This window comes from Cinclus cinclus, chromosome 24 (assembly GCF_963662255.1).
Source record: "Cinclus cinclus chromosome 24, bCinCin1.1, whole genome shotgun sequence".
NCBI classification, from domain to species: Eukaryota; Metazoa; Chordata; class Aves; order Passeriformes; family Cinclidae; genus Cinclus; species Cinclus cinclus.
The window spans coordinates 2,755,965-2,769,196 of NC_085069.1; the positions used below are offsets into that span (position 1 = coordinate 2,755,965).

Genomic DNA, 13,232 nt, shown 5'->3' on the forward strand with positions numbered 1-13,232 from the left:
TATTTGACAGATGTGCCCACCAAGCAGTCAGACCATCTTTCACAGCACAGACCAACTCACTCAATGTTATCCACTACCAGCAGATATTCCCATTGTGCTTGGGAGAAGGCTCAATAAGCAAGGCCAGGCATGGCTGTTGGTCTTCATTTAATTTTATGAAATCCTAGTCCAATTTAGTGATGGAAGGTGATACTGCTCCCTGCAGCCCTCCCTTTACCAGTGTTTTTACTAATACTTCTCCCAACTTCCATGGTGGCAAAAAGAAAATCCCTTTCCCCTTCTACCATGTAATAGAATCATCAGATCATCGAATATCTCACGTGGGAAGGGACCCATAATGCTCATGCAGTCCAACTCCCTGCTCCTTGCAAAAGTTATCAGTGAGTGGAGAACAGACGCACTCCAGACAAAGTTTGCTACAGAAGCCCTCCTGTCAAGTCAGCAGGTACAGGAAGGACACTTTTGTTTTCTAAACTCCTCAGAGAGAAGTCTGCATGCAGCTGGGTCCTAGCCCAGCCCCAGACTCTTCAACAGTTTCTATGCAAAGGGTTACAGAGGTGTACTTGAGCCTGTATACAACGTTGCCCCGTGGGATTAAAGACAGCAAACCAAATCTATTGATATAAATAAAATTAAGAATTCATTTAAATTGATTGCAATCATTAAGCAAAATAACTTGATCACAAGTATTTGTTACATAGCATCGGCAGCCTTACTAACATAACTAACATAGTGGAACTAGCATAGTAACACACCCTAACTAACTACTAGTGTTACAGTATAGTGCACTATCTTGGAAGCAACAGAGAAGCAATTCTATGAAATCAGGCAAAACAATTACGTAGAGATTGATGTCACTCATCCAACAACCATGAGCAAACCTATTTTGCTCAGCCATGAGAAGTGACCTTCAGGGCTTTCCCTGCTCAAGGGAGGGATATTCACACACCTTAGGGAGGTATGCTAGAAATCCTTGTCATGCAAAAGTGGGACTGCCCTTCTATAGCATAACCTGACTGGCTGCCTCTGATACATTTTTACATTAGGTTTTGGCAGGTCTATTCAACAAAATAGGCTTTGCTGCTGAAGAAGGTACTAGCACCACTTTGGTTTCTCCCATGTGACCCGTCTGACTCTCACTTCCATGTGAAGGCCTGGACATCCTTGCTGCTCCTGCCCTCAGATCAGGGATTCTCTGTTTGCATGTCCTCATGGTGTTGGAAATGATAGAACTTTACAAATACCTTTTCTAATTCATTCTTTTAATTCAGTTTTCTAATTACTTCTTTTAATTAATCATGAGCCGTGTAATTTTCCACTCTGTCATATGCCACTGTAGCCAACATTTAGCAAGGTTTGCCATAAGCTGCTCTAGTGGGAACACAGCTTGGGAAAAGCCCTGAAGCTTTACGTTTTGCTAAAACAACTGTAATTAACCTTGATATGCATCAATGCTCTCAGACCTGGAAGAGGCATTTTATGGCTGAAGCTGGATGCAAGGAATGTAGAATTTCTGAACCACATGGACACTGGGCAGAACCCAGAGATAAAGAGGGAACTAACAAAGGTAATTCAGCAATTGTGCTGGAATGCCACTGTTCTCATTTCAGACAGGGTAGAGTTAATTTCTTTATTTCGGTAGCTCTTACAGTGCTGTGTTCTGGATTTGCAATGAGAATGGTGTTGATAATACGCTGAAGTTTGGGGTTTTGCTCAGTCACGTTTGTCCTGAGTCAGGGACATTTTGTTTTCTCATCTTCTGCTCTGCCTGTGAGGAGGCTCAGAAAAGAAACTGGCAGAGAGCACAGCTGGGACAGGTGACCTGAACTGCCCAGAGGGACATCCACACCACACAGCATCATGCCTGGAATATAAAGTGGGAGGAGTTGCCCAGAAGGGCACTCTAAGAAAGGAATGTGTGCTTCCTGACACTAAAAGTAGCATTAGAGAGCTTAATTTATCCTGATGTTTTCAGTGACAGTGGTGACATGATAGTCTGGTCAAGCTGGTCTCAGCATTCTTTAACACTACAAACAGGAGGCCCTCCTTGCTCAAGCCATTCCTGCTAAGGTGTAGACAGGACACAGCTGGAGCTGCTGTATCCCTGCTCAGGCAGAGCATCCTGCCCCAGCTGGCACAGCTCCCTGAGCACTGTGACACTCACAGTCCATCACTTCACTCTGGAAAAGCCCCACTCTTCAACAGGACAGATGTCTAACCCCCCCTCCCCTTCTCAGAATGTGGCTGGAGATTCCTCCTTTGAGTGGGGACGCCCAGCAAGATTTCACCTTGAGACTGAGAAAAAGAGACATTGGCAAGGGTAATATCAGTCTGTACTTAACATTTATTTTTCTAGCTTTAATTAAAAAATTGCATCAATATTGATTTCAACTACTGACCTATATTAGCAGCAAAAACTATCTACACTGTGGAATGAAGAATTCTAATTAAAGCCTATTACTCTATTCACAAGCATCATCCACCATATAAACCAACTGTTTCTTCATCTTTGAGAAGAAAAAAAGGACACCTGTGATAAAAATCTCAGTGCTAATCTTCCCTTCTGCTTCAGCCAGGGCCAAAATCTGACTGCAGCACTCCCAGAGTGACCGGAGCTCTACTCAGACCAGCCCCTCTAGGCCATGGGCACCCTCCTCTTCCTCGCCGAAGGGCGCTGGGCTGCGTGCTGCACAAACCGGCTGTGGAGATCATAGCCCAGCTCTGGGGATCTCCTCCGCTCCCTCAGCCTCGCTCGGGACTGCTCCTGAGCAGCCCTGAGCACAGGAGCCTGCTTGAAGCTGGTGTTGGAGGGCCCTGAAGCTGCGTTATACCCTGGGGCTCTATCACAACGGGAAGAACTTGTTCTCCTCCTCTTCCTCTTGCTCCCAGAGGGGTGCTGGTCGTCTGTGCACTGCACAAAGCGGCCGTGCAGGTCAGAGCCCCGCCGTGGGGATCTCCTCTGCTCTCTGCACCTCACTCGGGTTTGCCTCCGAGCAGCCCTGAGCTTGGGAGCCTGCTTCAAGCGGGAGCTGGGGGGCCCTGGAGCTGCTCTATCCACAGGGGTTTGATCACAACACGGGGAATGTGTTGTCAGCCTCCTCCTCTTCCTCGCTGAGGGCTCGTAGTCTGTGTGTTGCACAGAGGGGCTGCAGAGGTTGTAGCTGCCCTGCACGGATCTGCTCATGTCCCTCCGCCTCAGCAGGACCTGCTCCTGAGCAACCCCGGGGCCAGGAGCACACTGCAAGCTCCTGTTGGAAGGTCCTGAAGCTTCACCATCCCTGGCAGTGGCGCTACAACTCGGAGGGCCCGTTCTCCTCCCTGCTGTGTGGTCCCAGTCCGTGCTGACCCCAGAGCAGCTGTGGCCATCCCTGCCCGACAGCGGGGATCTGCTCCGGTCCTGCTTCCTGCCAGCGCCTTCCATGCCCAGGGCCATGTCCTGCAAAGAGAGCTGTGGAGAGTTCCTGCCTTTCTCTCCTGAAAGGACCAGAGTCAGTGGGGATCTCCCAGGAGTTCTGGGAAGGGACATTTCTGAGCCTCCCAAAGGCTCTTCTGGAGGGCTGCCAAGGCCAAAGGGCCAAAGGGGCACAAATGGGATGGAGGCAGCCGGGATGCTTGGAGAAGAGGCAGCACTGTGGCTGTGAAGAGTGCGGCACGGTGAGAGGGGGAAGAGGAGAAATGCTGAGATGCTAGAAGGAGATCCACTGCTCCTCTAGTGCACTGACCCTCCTCCCCAGAGTTACCTTCGTGCTGCCAGGCAAGCCCTGTGGGCCAACAGGAGCCACCTGCTCACTGCTGGCTGCCCACTGAGGAAGGAAGGAAGGGGCATACGGTGGTGCCAGTGAGGAAGAAGCCCTTTCTCCAACTTTCAGATCCGAACACCTGGAGAAAAGAAAAGAAAGATCTCAGTTTGGGGCTGTTTTTGCAGCCCTCTCTGGGATTCGCTCATTTCCTTGGAGAGGTTTCGATGACAGAGAGAAGATTTAACCAAGGCCACTAATGGAAATTTTAGCTAGAGTCTTCTCACCAAGTCTACTCCTATCTCAGACAAAACTCATCTTTATACCTTCTAGACCCTCCTGTGAAAATTCACACGCTTGCTTGGGTTGGAAGGGATCTTAATGCTCATTTTGTGCCACCCCGCTGTCATGGACAGGAATACCTCACAATAGACAAGGCCCCTCCAAGCCCTGTCCACCCTGGCCTTGAAAACCTCCAAGGATGGGGCACCCACAGCTTCTTTGGGCAGCCTGTTCCATGCTCTCACCACCCTTCCACTCAAGCATTTCTTCCTAATATCTCATGGAAACCTGCCATAATGGGTCAGCTGAAAACTGATACCCTTCATCCTGTCCAGCCCTTCCTGATAAAGGCTCCCTCCCCATCTTTCCTGGCAGGTCCCTTTAAGTTCCCTCACTCTTTTCTACAAAAGTCTAGCATCACAGAGCAGGCAAGTAGCAGGCTACATCAGGGCAGCAGCCTGAAGGACAGACTTGGGGCAGCACAGGTTCCACAGCACTGAATGAAGCTGGTAGTAATTGCTTTTGGTGAGAAATCTCTGCATTCTCTGCACTATGAGAAGCAAACCAATAGACAGGGAAAAGGAAACATCTTCTGAACGCATCTGAATGTTGCTTATTACCTGGCATAAAACAGCAGGTAGGCTTGCTGCCTGAGAGCTGTGTCAAGGCAACGAAGCTCCACAGACTCATCATCCATCAGGTACCACAGCCCATTGCTGGCCTGTGAAAAAAAAAGGACAAAGATCTCTGCATGGTTTCTCAACAAAAACACAGGCAGAAAACTACCTAACAAACAGTATGTCAACACAAATCCTGTCCAGCCCCTCAAGACATCTCCTGCCCCAAAACCTTGGCTGTCAGTAACACCGACAGTAAAGTTTCTCTTCCCCACACACATTTTCCCCATTGGCAAGGAAAGAAAAAAGGAAGGAAGGACATTGCTGACTACCTTTGTGTAGCAGAAATAGTGTCCTGTATGACAGCTGACCCCACTGTGCACCAGGACAGCATACAAGGAGTAACGGAGGGGTTCTCCCTCTGCCTGGGACATGTACGGGCGAAGATCCAGGTACTCGGGGTACTTCACAACCTGCACAGACACCAGCAGGGCTCAGAAGTGACCCTGACCTATGACACAGAATAGCCTGCCACATCCAGGGGCCAGAGGTGTGTAAATACATCTTTGGGGCTCACAAGCAGCTGGTTTTCCATAAAGCACACCATCACAAAGGTGTAATGCTTTGAGTGGCAGGAAACTGTTCTTGGCCAAAGCAGCTCTGCTGGAGAAGAGCGCTTGCCTGTCTTCCCAAGGGAATTCTCTCCCCAGAAGGGAACATGACGAACCCAAGACCAGTGCCTTGGCACAAGCTCAGGGAAATCTGCTCCAGGAAGAGAAAGCTGCACACCGGCTGTGTACAAACCTTGCTGATCTTCCTACCGGTGAAACAGTCAAACCTTTTTAGACACACCGTGAGAACCTTGGGTGCGCAATGGACTGTGAACTTCTTGAAGGCAGCAACATTCTTCTTACACCTTGAAACCAAGCACAGAACCCAGTGCTGAAATGCACCCAATCCTCCCCCAGGGTGGCCAGGCAACCTGTCCTGTCTCACACAGCTTTTGCTATTCTAAGGCTATTCCCTGCTCTATTTTAAAGAAGCTGCATCTCCTCTGTGTGCAGCAAAGCTCCATGAGAAGATGACTTCTGCTCAATGACATGCAACTCCCTCACACAGGATCTCCTGGTAATATGTGCTTAGTAATCATCTTACGTGTTACATTTGTAGCAGTTTTCACCATCCAGGTGCTCGGGTCTCACAAAGTCCTCCAGAGCTGCAGTGAGGGTCGAGGCTGTCTGCAAGAGTGACAAATGAGCACACTGAGCTGCAGGAAATTGCCTCACCCAAACAACTCCCACGAGCTGACAAGCAAACCCCTGCAGCTGATGCTGAAGAGACCCACCATGAAGCTGTCCAGAAGGAGACAGAAAGAGAGTGGGATGCTGAACATCTCCCTGTGTATCAGAGGCTCCCGGAGCCATCAAGAGCTCCCTCCCCGTACCACCACACCACTCACATCAACTCATGACACTATGCAGGGGCATCAGTGGTGCAAACAACCCAACCCATCGGCCTGGGAGCCAGACAAGTGTTAGGGGAGGGCAAAGCAAAGGAGGATGAGGATATATTGTGGTTGCAGAGAGGATAATGCTGCTCGACCAGCTTAAAGACAGCACCTACAGAGAGACCAGTGCCATGGCCTCTGCAGGAGGACACCATCCATTCCCCTTCCCACCCACCACCAAGATCTCTTGTGCTCACAGCACACATTTTTAAGACAAATGTGCTGACTCTGGAAAGCTGCAAGGGCCTTGGCATGTCTTGAAGCACAACTGCAAAAGCTTCTTACTCTGATATCCAAAGGGATATCCAGGAAGGCCTCGTAGGAGTCAGAAACGGCTTTGCAGCTGACGCAGGTGACTGGAAGGAAAAATCCAAATGCTCAGCAATGGGAAGCTGACTGACACTGCCCATTTACACATTGTACCTGTCCCAGCAGACCAACTGTCAGGCACAGGCAGACAGAAGGACACAGGCAATGTCAAAGAGAGTAAGAGTTGAGGAAACATACCTCTGGATCTCAGAAAGCCTCCAAAGATTTGAGAGACAATGGTAGTGGATTGAGATGAGAGGTCCAAGCTGGAAACAAGTGGGAAGACAGAGCATTATCTCCGGCAAGAGTTTTGCTTGGCCTGAAAGCCCAGGGTTTAGGTTTCCCTTGATGGGAGCACACCAAGCAGTGCAAAGGGCTCAGAACTTTGTGAGGGTGATTTGCTTGTGCTTACTCGCTGCTTTCACTCAGACAAGCTGTCTGCATGGCATTGACAGTACAGCACAAGAAGTCATGGGCATCTTCCTCCCTGCCGGGCTCAAAATGTTCTCCTATGCCTAAGAAAGAAGGTTTCAGTTCTCTCATAGAAGGAGGGAAGGAAACCTGTTCAAGCACCTGGTACGACTTACGTTTGAAAACCTTGAGGACAGCCAAAGGCAGGATGGCACTGACAGGGGAACGCAGGACCTTGTTCACGTGTGCTTCCATGATGCACATCATGCAGAAACCCTGCTGGTGACCTGAAGAGGGACACAGGGAAGGTCCTTAGGTTAGCAAAACATCCACAGCAGTGGGATACTCCTCCTCTTGCACTGCCACTCCACTCCAATACTCCACTCCTCCCAATGTCCCAATGGTCCCAGGGCATTTTAGTGTGCAGAAAATCTTCAGAGAGGGATGGTAAACCAAGAGCTTTCTGTGCAATAAGCACAGAGGGTTGAACTTGCAGGAATAAAGACTGCCAGGGAGAAAGAGGTGTTTTCATTAAGGGTAAGGCAGCAGGCTAGGACAAGTGGGTTCTAGGCTCCAGTGTTCAAAGAGTACAGACTCATGGGGCTGACAAAGGGCTGCTGTTGTCTGAAAACAAATTTTACATTCTGGGAATCTGGGACTTGATGAAGAGATTTTCAGGAGATGCTCCTAAAAGCACTCACAGGCCTGGCTGTGCTCTTGGGACAGCAGGTAGTTGGCCAGTGGGGGGGTGTAGGTCAGGCACTGCAGGACAGCGTTGAGGAAGCACGTGTTGCCCACATTGAAGAGCCCTGCTCCAGCACTCTGTCTCTGCTGCCAGACCATGCAAATCTTCTCTGGTGGGAAGAGGATCCTTTTTGGAGGAGCTATTCCCTCGGCGATGACTGCAGAGAAATTCCATTTGGAAAGAGATGAGGCGAGGAAAGAAAGCATATTTAAACTTTGAGCTTTCTACACAAGCTGTCAGGACAACCAGCTCAAACCTTCAACTCAGTATCAGGGGAAGCCTAGCACTGCCATTGAAATTTCCTGATTTGGAAAAGTCTGTTCCCCTGCTTACTTTGCCAAGAGTCCAACAAGCCCCAGCTCTGATTTCTGGGCCTCAGGGTACCTTGCCTTCTCACCAGAGCTCTAGACTGGATTATCAGGTCAAGCTTTCCCTGATTCTAACTGACTGGAACTTCTTGAAAACAAGCAAGTACTGAGCACAAAAGGCAGCTCAAGGACCTGTCAGACCTCCCTATGAGCAATGATGTTTCAAAGTCTTCTTCATCGTGACAAAAGGTGTTTTCCTGGGACTAAACAACCTGGGTCAGTCTGGCTATTCTCAGCAAACATCCCAGACTTCACTCTAGCTTGTGAGCACATCATTCTGGGATCTGAGCACCAGTCATGTCAGCTGTCTGTGGGGAGTCACAAAGTCCAAAGCTGCCAGTGAAGCTGGTACTCACAGGAATTGTTCCCTGTTGTGGCCATCGTCCCTCTCAGGAGCAGCGGGCAAAGCTCTGGATGACCAAGGACGTGCTCCAGGAAGGGATCAGCATCAATCCCCTCACCTGATTGCAAAGAAATGACTATATCTCACCAAAGGAATAAAAACTCCAAAGAAATACAACCTATGGAAAGAACAGCATTTGCCATCAAGAGTTTCAGTGGTGCTTGAGCCAGCTGCTGAACTGCAGGCTCACACCTTTGTGATCAGTGACAGAGCCCCAGGAGCTTCAAAGGTCCTTCTGAAGTGCTCCAGTGCATGTTACCTTCTCTGAGGAGGCCCTGCTGCTGTCACAGCATCAACAGCAGAGCTCTCTGGCTTTTCCCTCCTCTGCAGGAGTGACCAGCTTTCAGCCACTAACTTAACTACAGCCTTTGCTGCTCTCCTTCTGTCCCACTCCTTCCTGCAGTATCCAAGGTGGGCTTTTTGCCACTCTGGGCTCAGCCCAGCCCCTCAGACTGCACTCACCCCTTACTTACCTATCCTAGGCTATAGTAAAGAAAAGAGAATCAGCAAAGAAGAACTCTAGCCTAGCCTGTATGTGGACATCCTACGAAGGGGCAACAGCTCAGCCTTCAGCTAGGAAGGTATAAGCAGCCTAGACTTTTCTCTCCTTCCTCTATGATCTATCCCAAGAGTCAAATCATAATTACCTGTGAGAGGACAAAAGCTGAAGGGGACAGTAAACAATAAATCTGCTTGAAAGGCAGAGAGGTGCGTAGCACGGGAATAAGCTGAGCTATCCTGAAGACCTGCTGACACGTTAGCCTGCTCTCAGGATACTGAGCCCTGGGCAGGTGAGTCACAATCACTGGAGAGGTGCCACATCGCTGCCCCTCAGTGACATGGGGGCACACAGGGATGGATCCCCTTGAGGTCACAGAAGCACATGGCTCCTGGGCCCTGGAACCACATGGCTCCTCTCCCAGGTGGCAGTCACTGGGACTCCCCCTGTCCTCTGATGCACAGGGGTTCACTGGCTGGCAGGGCCTCCCCTGAGTGAAGGATCAGTGAACTCCTTCCCCAGAGCACAGAGCCCAGTGAGCAGAGCCCTGCCCAGAGCTGTCACAAGCCAGGTCACACTTGTGTCTGGCCCTCAGGCTGCCGGGCATTTCTGTTCCACTCCACTCTGTTCTTCCACTGGCCTGTGCCTGTGAGACTCCTGTGCAAGGCACCGAAGCTCTCAGAGGGTCCTTTCCAGTGAGTTTGGTGTGCCCCCAAGGTGCACCCACAGGCTGACCCTGGGCTGGCCCCACCAAAGGGACCCCCAGAGGCTGCACTGGGTGAGCCTTGGCTGCCAGGGCCCCAGCCTCTCCTGGGCAGCTCTTCAGCAGCTTCACATTCACTCCTTCCTCCAGGCTGCCTTGGATCCGACACAGCTTTAGCCACATTCCCACTCAGGATGGCTGGAGGCACTTTTGTTCCTGCTGCATTTGACCAACAAGCTTCTGGGCCTTGCGGCAGGCAGTTGCTGTTCCTCGGGCTCCAAAGAGGCAGCTGGTTGCTATTCACCCCTGATGCCTCAGGATTGTAGCTTTTGTATTTTTCATAGATTTGCAATCCTGCCCTTCTTATGCGTGTGACTCCAAACTCCATGCACAGTGTGAGCTGCTGCTTCCCCATTCTGCTCAGACACAGCAATTCCTGCCCAGGCCTGGCAATCAAGGACCCCTCACTGCCTCAGGCCCCAGGAAATGGAAACAAAAGTGAGTTGGGGGTGAACAAACTGAAGGTAAATGACTTCAATTCCCGAAGCTGTCATTGGAAGATGAACCTCCAATAGGCAAATGGACCAAACTGAGAAAAGGACGAGAACCCGTGACCCACGGTCCATTTTGGAGTGTAGCCCCTGGGAGGCTTTGTCTGCCTGAAATGTTCCTGAAGGCCCTTCAATAAATATTGATATTGATATTGATATTGATATTGATATTGATATTGATATTGATATTGATATTGATACTGATATTGATGTATGGAATTTATTTATTCAGTAGATATATCTGCTTTTGATTCCCTTGGCTTTGTGTGGCCTGTGCTTTTAGGAAGCCCATGGAGGCATCAGCTGCAGTGTCAGGGAATGAGTGGCTGCTGCAGGCTCCCGGTTGTTTGGCCATTGCTCAGGTGACAGCACACCTGGTGCAGGTGAGGAGCAGGGTGGAGGCTCCTGGCGGGCCCCGAGCCAGGGCTGGGGCACGGGGCGGATCTGTGCTGCTCTGCCGGGTGTGAGCACAGCAGAGAGGGGGAGCAGGGAGGCGGGAGCTGCCGAGGGCTGGAGAAGCGCAGCTGAGTGCCGGGCTCAGGCGGACACAGGGGCCCGGCTGGGAGGTGCTGAGGAGCAGGGCACGGCAGTGCTGGCAAACAGAACCGTACCGAGGGGCTTGAGAAGGCTGGCACAAAGCAGGGTGTGAACAGCCCCGGGCTGGGTGGCTGCAGAGCCTGAGGCAGACAAAAGCATTGGGACCTTCCGCTGAGAAAGGAGAGCTGCAGCAGTGGGAGACAGAGGAGAAAGCCCAAGGAATGCAAGGAAGTGATGTCAAAAAAGAGCTAGTTAGACAGACAGAGAGAAAGGACAGAGGAAGATGGAAAGAAAGACAAAGAGCAGAGAGGGCACTGGCTGGGGAAAGAATAAAACCTGATTCAGACAAAATCTGAAATGGCAATTATTGGTTTGGAGAATTTCGCATGGTTTACTGCACTATTTTAAAATGAGAGCTCAGTGTCTAGCATATCCCTTGTAAAGATGTAGTACGTATTAGAAATACCTAGATGTAAAACTTTCTATCTAGAAAAACTAATTTTTCACCGTATTATATCTAGACCTGCAGTGCAAAACAATAGACTTACTCAGATTTAAGAACTACAGTCTTTTCTGCCTTTTTGTATTTGTGTTTTATTTTATTTTGTTTTTACTGCCAATTTACTGCCAATCTAGAGTTTACAATGTTTTCTGGAGCACCAAGGGCATGAGAGTCACAAAATTCCACGGGCTGGCTATTCTAGTGACAGCAGGAATCACTGGTGCAATCTGCTGGGTGTTTAACCTATGACAATTATTCCCAAGTAGCATATACTTCTATTGCCAGACTGAGTCAGGTTTCATCCAGCTGTAGTTATGCAGATACAATGTAAGCATTTCCAGAAGGCTAAATTCAAAATCCCCTTTTCCATTCAAAAGATGAAAATAAGCAAGGTGTGGACACTTTTAACCTCTTCCGTGAAATTCTGAAAGGATGATTAATTGTCTCTGGATATTCCTGTGAGCCCAAGCGTGTGTTTTCATGTTTCCGTCCCGCACCTCTGTGCTCCAGACCAGCACAAGGATCCTGGCACAGAGCTGGAAATCTGCACTGGATTTAGTTGTGTTTATTCTGCACCATGGTTGGTTTGATTCTCCCCTGGCTCTCCTGTCTGTCACAGTAAGGCTTTCCCATTCAGTGCTCTGGAGCCTGAAATCAGATCAGGTGGGGTTAATTCAGAGTTTTCTGGAACAATACTGAAGATCTGTTCCAACTGGAGGAATTAAGACAAGTTTTTCACCTGTACACTTTCTCTCAAAGTGAGCACCTTGCTTCAAGAGGCAACTGCACAGTCAGATTTCTAGCATCAGCTGAGACCAAGCTCTGTTGTAGAGCAGACTCATTTTGTTCGGTGCAAGTAGTCTTGGGCAAATGAAATCATTCACAGAGCCTCAGGGTTAATAGATCTTCAGGTAACTTGAGGGCTAAACACCTCTCTTGAAACAGCTGAGATTTGCAAATCCTCGTCACCATACTGATCCCACAAATGTGAGTTCTCTGAGCTTTGTTTTACAGTTTCAGTCAGAAAGGAAGTGATGGAGAGGTTGATTTTTGTTTTTTATCATTGACTCTCTGCTTTCTCATCCTGTCCAAGGTACCACCACCCTTTCTTCCCCAGCAGAGACCAGGAACATGCAGCTTCCCCTGGAGGGGACTCAGTCCTGTAAGTTCTTCTGCATGCCTGCTATTCCAGGCCATGAGGACAGCACTCATCTGCAAAGACTCCTTCTGAAGCACAAGATCCCTGCCCTAGAAGTGCTAATTTCCATTTTGATAGAAACCATCCTTCAGGCTCAGATTCCAGACACTTAAGATGGGCAAGTGTGAATCCATGGATGCAGCTCCCCCAAAATCAAGCCATGAAGAGGCAGCTGAATCCCACCTGGTTTGGACACCTAGAGCTGGGCTCTCTGTTCAAGGAACTCATCCAGCCTTCCTCTGGATTCATTAAAACATGGGGGCCCTTTGGCACATTGTCTACTCCCTCTGATTTAGTGTTGTCCACAAACTTGAGAACTCACAAATTTTGCATAATCAATCAAGAAAGAATTGGACCTGGTGGTTTACCAGACTGAAACTTCCCAGGTTTTTAATGCTTACTTTCATTTTACTGAACTATATTTTACCATTTTTTTTCTTTGGTTGGGGGCTTTTTGTTTGTTTTTTGTTTTATGAATTACACTTTTCTTATCCCCACTGCTTTTTTTACTTGGGTTTCCCCTCTTCATCACTTCTTTCATAATACACACAGTTGTGCAATTCTCTAGCAATGCTGCTGTAAGGAGTCTAGCATATATGACTAGGGGAGAAACTGTAATGCCAATAAAGCAATATGACAAAAAACAATGCATTCTTTTTGTAATGCATTTGAAATTTAAAAAATTAAAAGTATGAGACAGCATTTTCTGTTATAATAATTTTTTTGGTCCAAAATAAGATGTGATTAAAATCAAAGATGTCAAGCTTCTGCAAAGGATATTATACCTTATAATTTTTTTGTGGATTTACAAACTCTCAAGATAAAAATTCATATGACATCCAATTAAGAACCCTGTACTGTTG

The 13,232-nt window shown here is 48.7% G+C and overlaps 1 protein-coding gene across 1 annotated transcript in view; it reads right to left on the reverse strand.

Annotated features, from left to right (window-relative positions):
• Positions 1-2,462: 2,462 nt before the first annotated feature.
• LOC134053460 (olfactory receptor 10C1-like) overlaps positions 2,463-13,232 on the reverse strand; it is a gene marked incomplete at its 5' end in the record, with an annotated part of 30,140 nt that continues 19,370 nt past the window's right edge. Inside the window, one exon of the mRNA XM_062508473.1 lies at positions 2,463-2,507. Within this exon, the coding sequence (XP_062364457.1) occupies positions 2,463-2,507 (45 nt within the window). The remainder of the gene's footprint in view (positions 2,508-13,232) is intronic.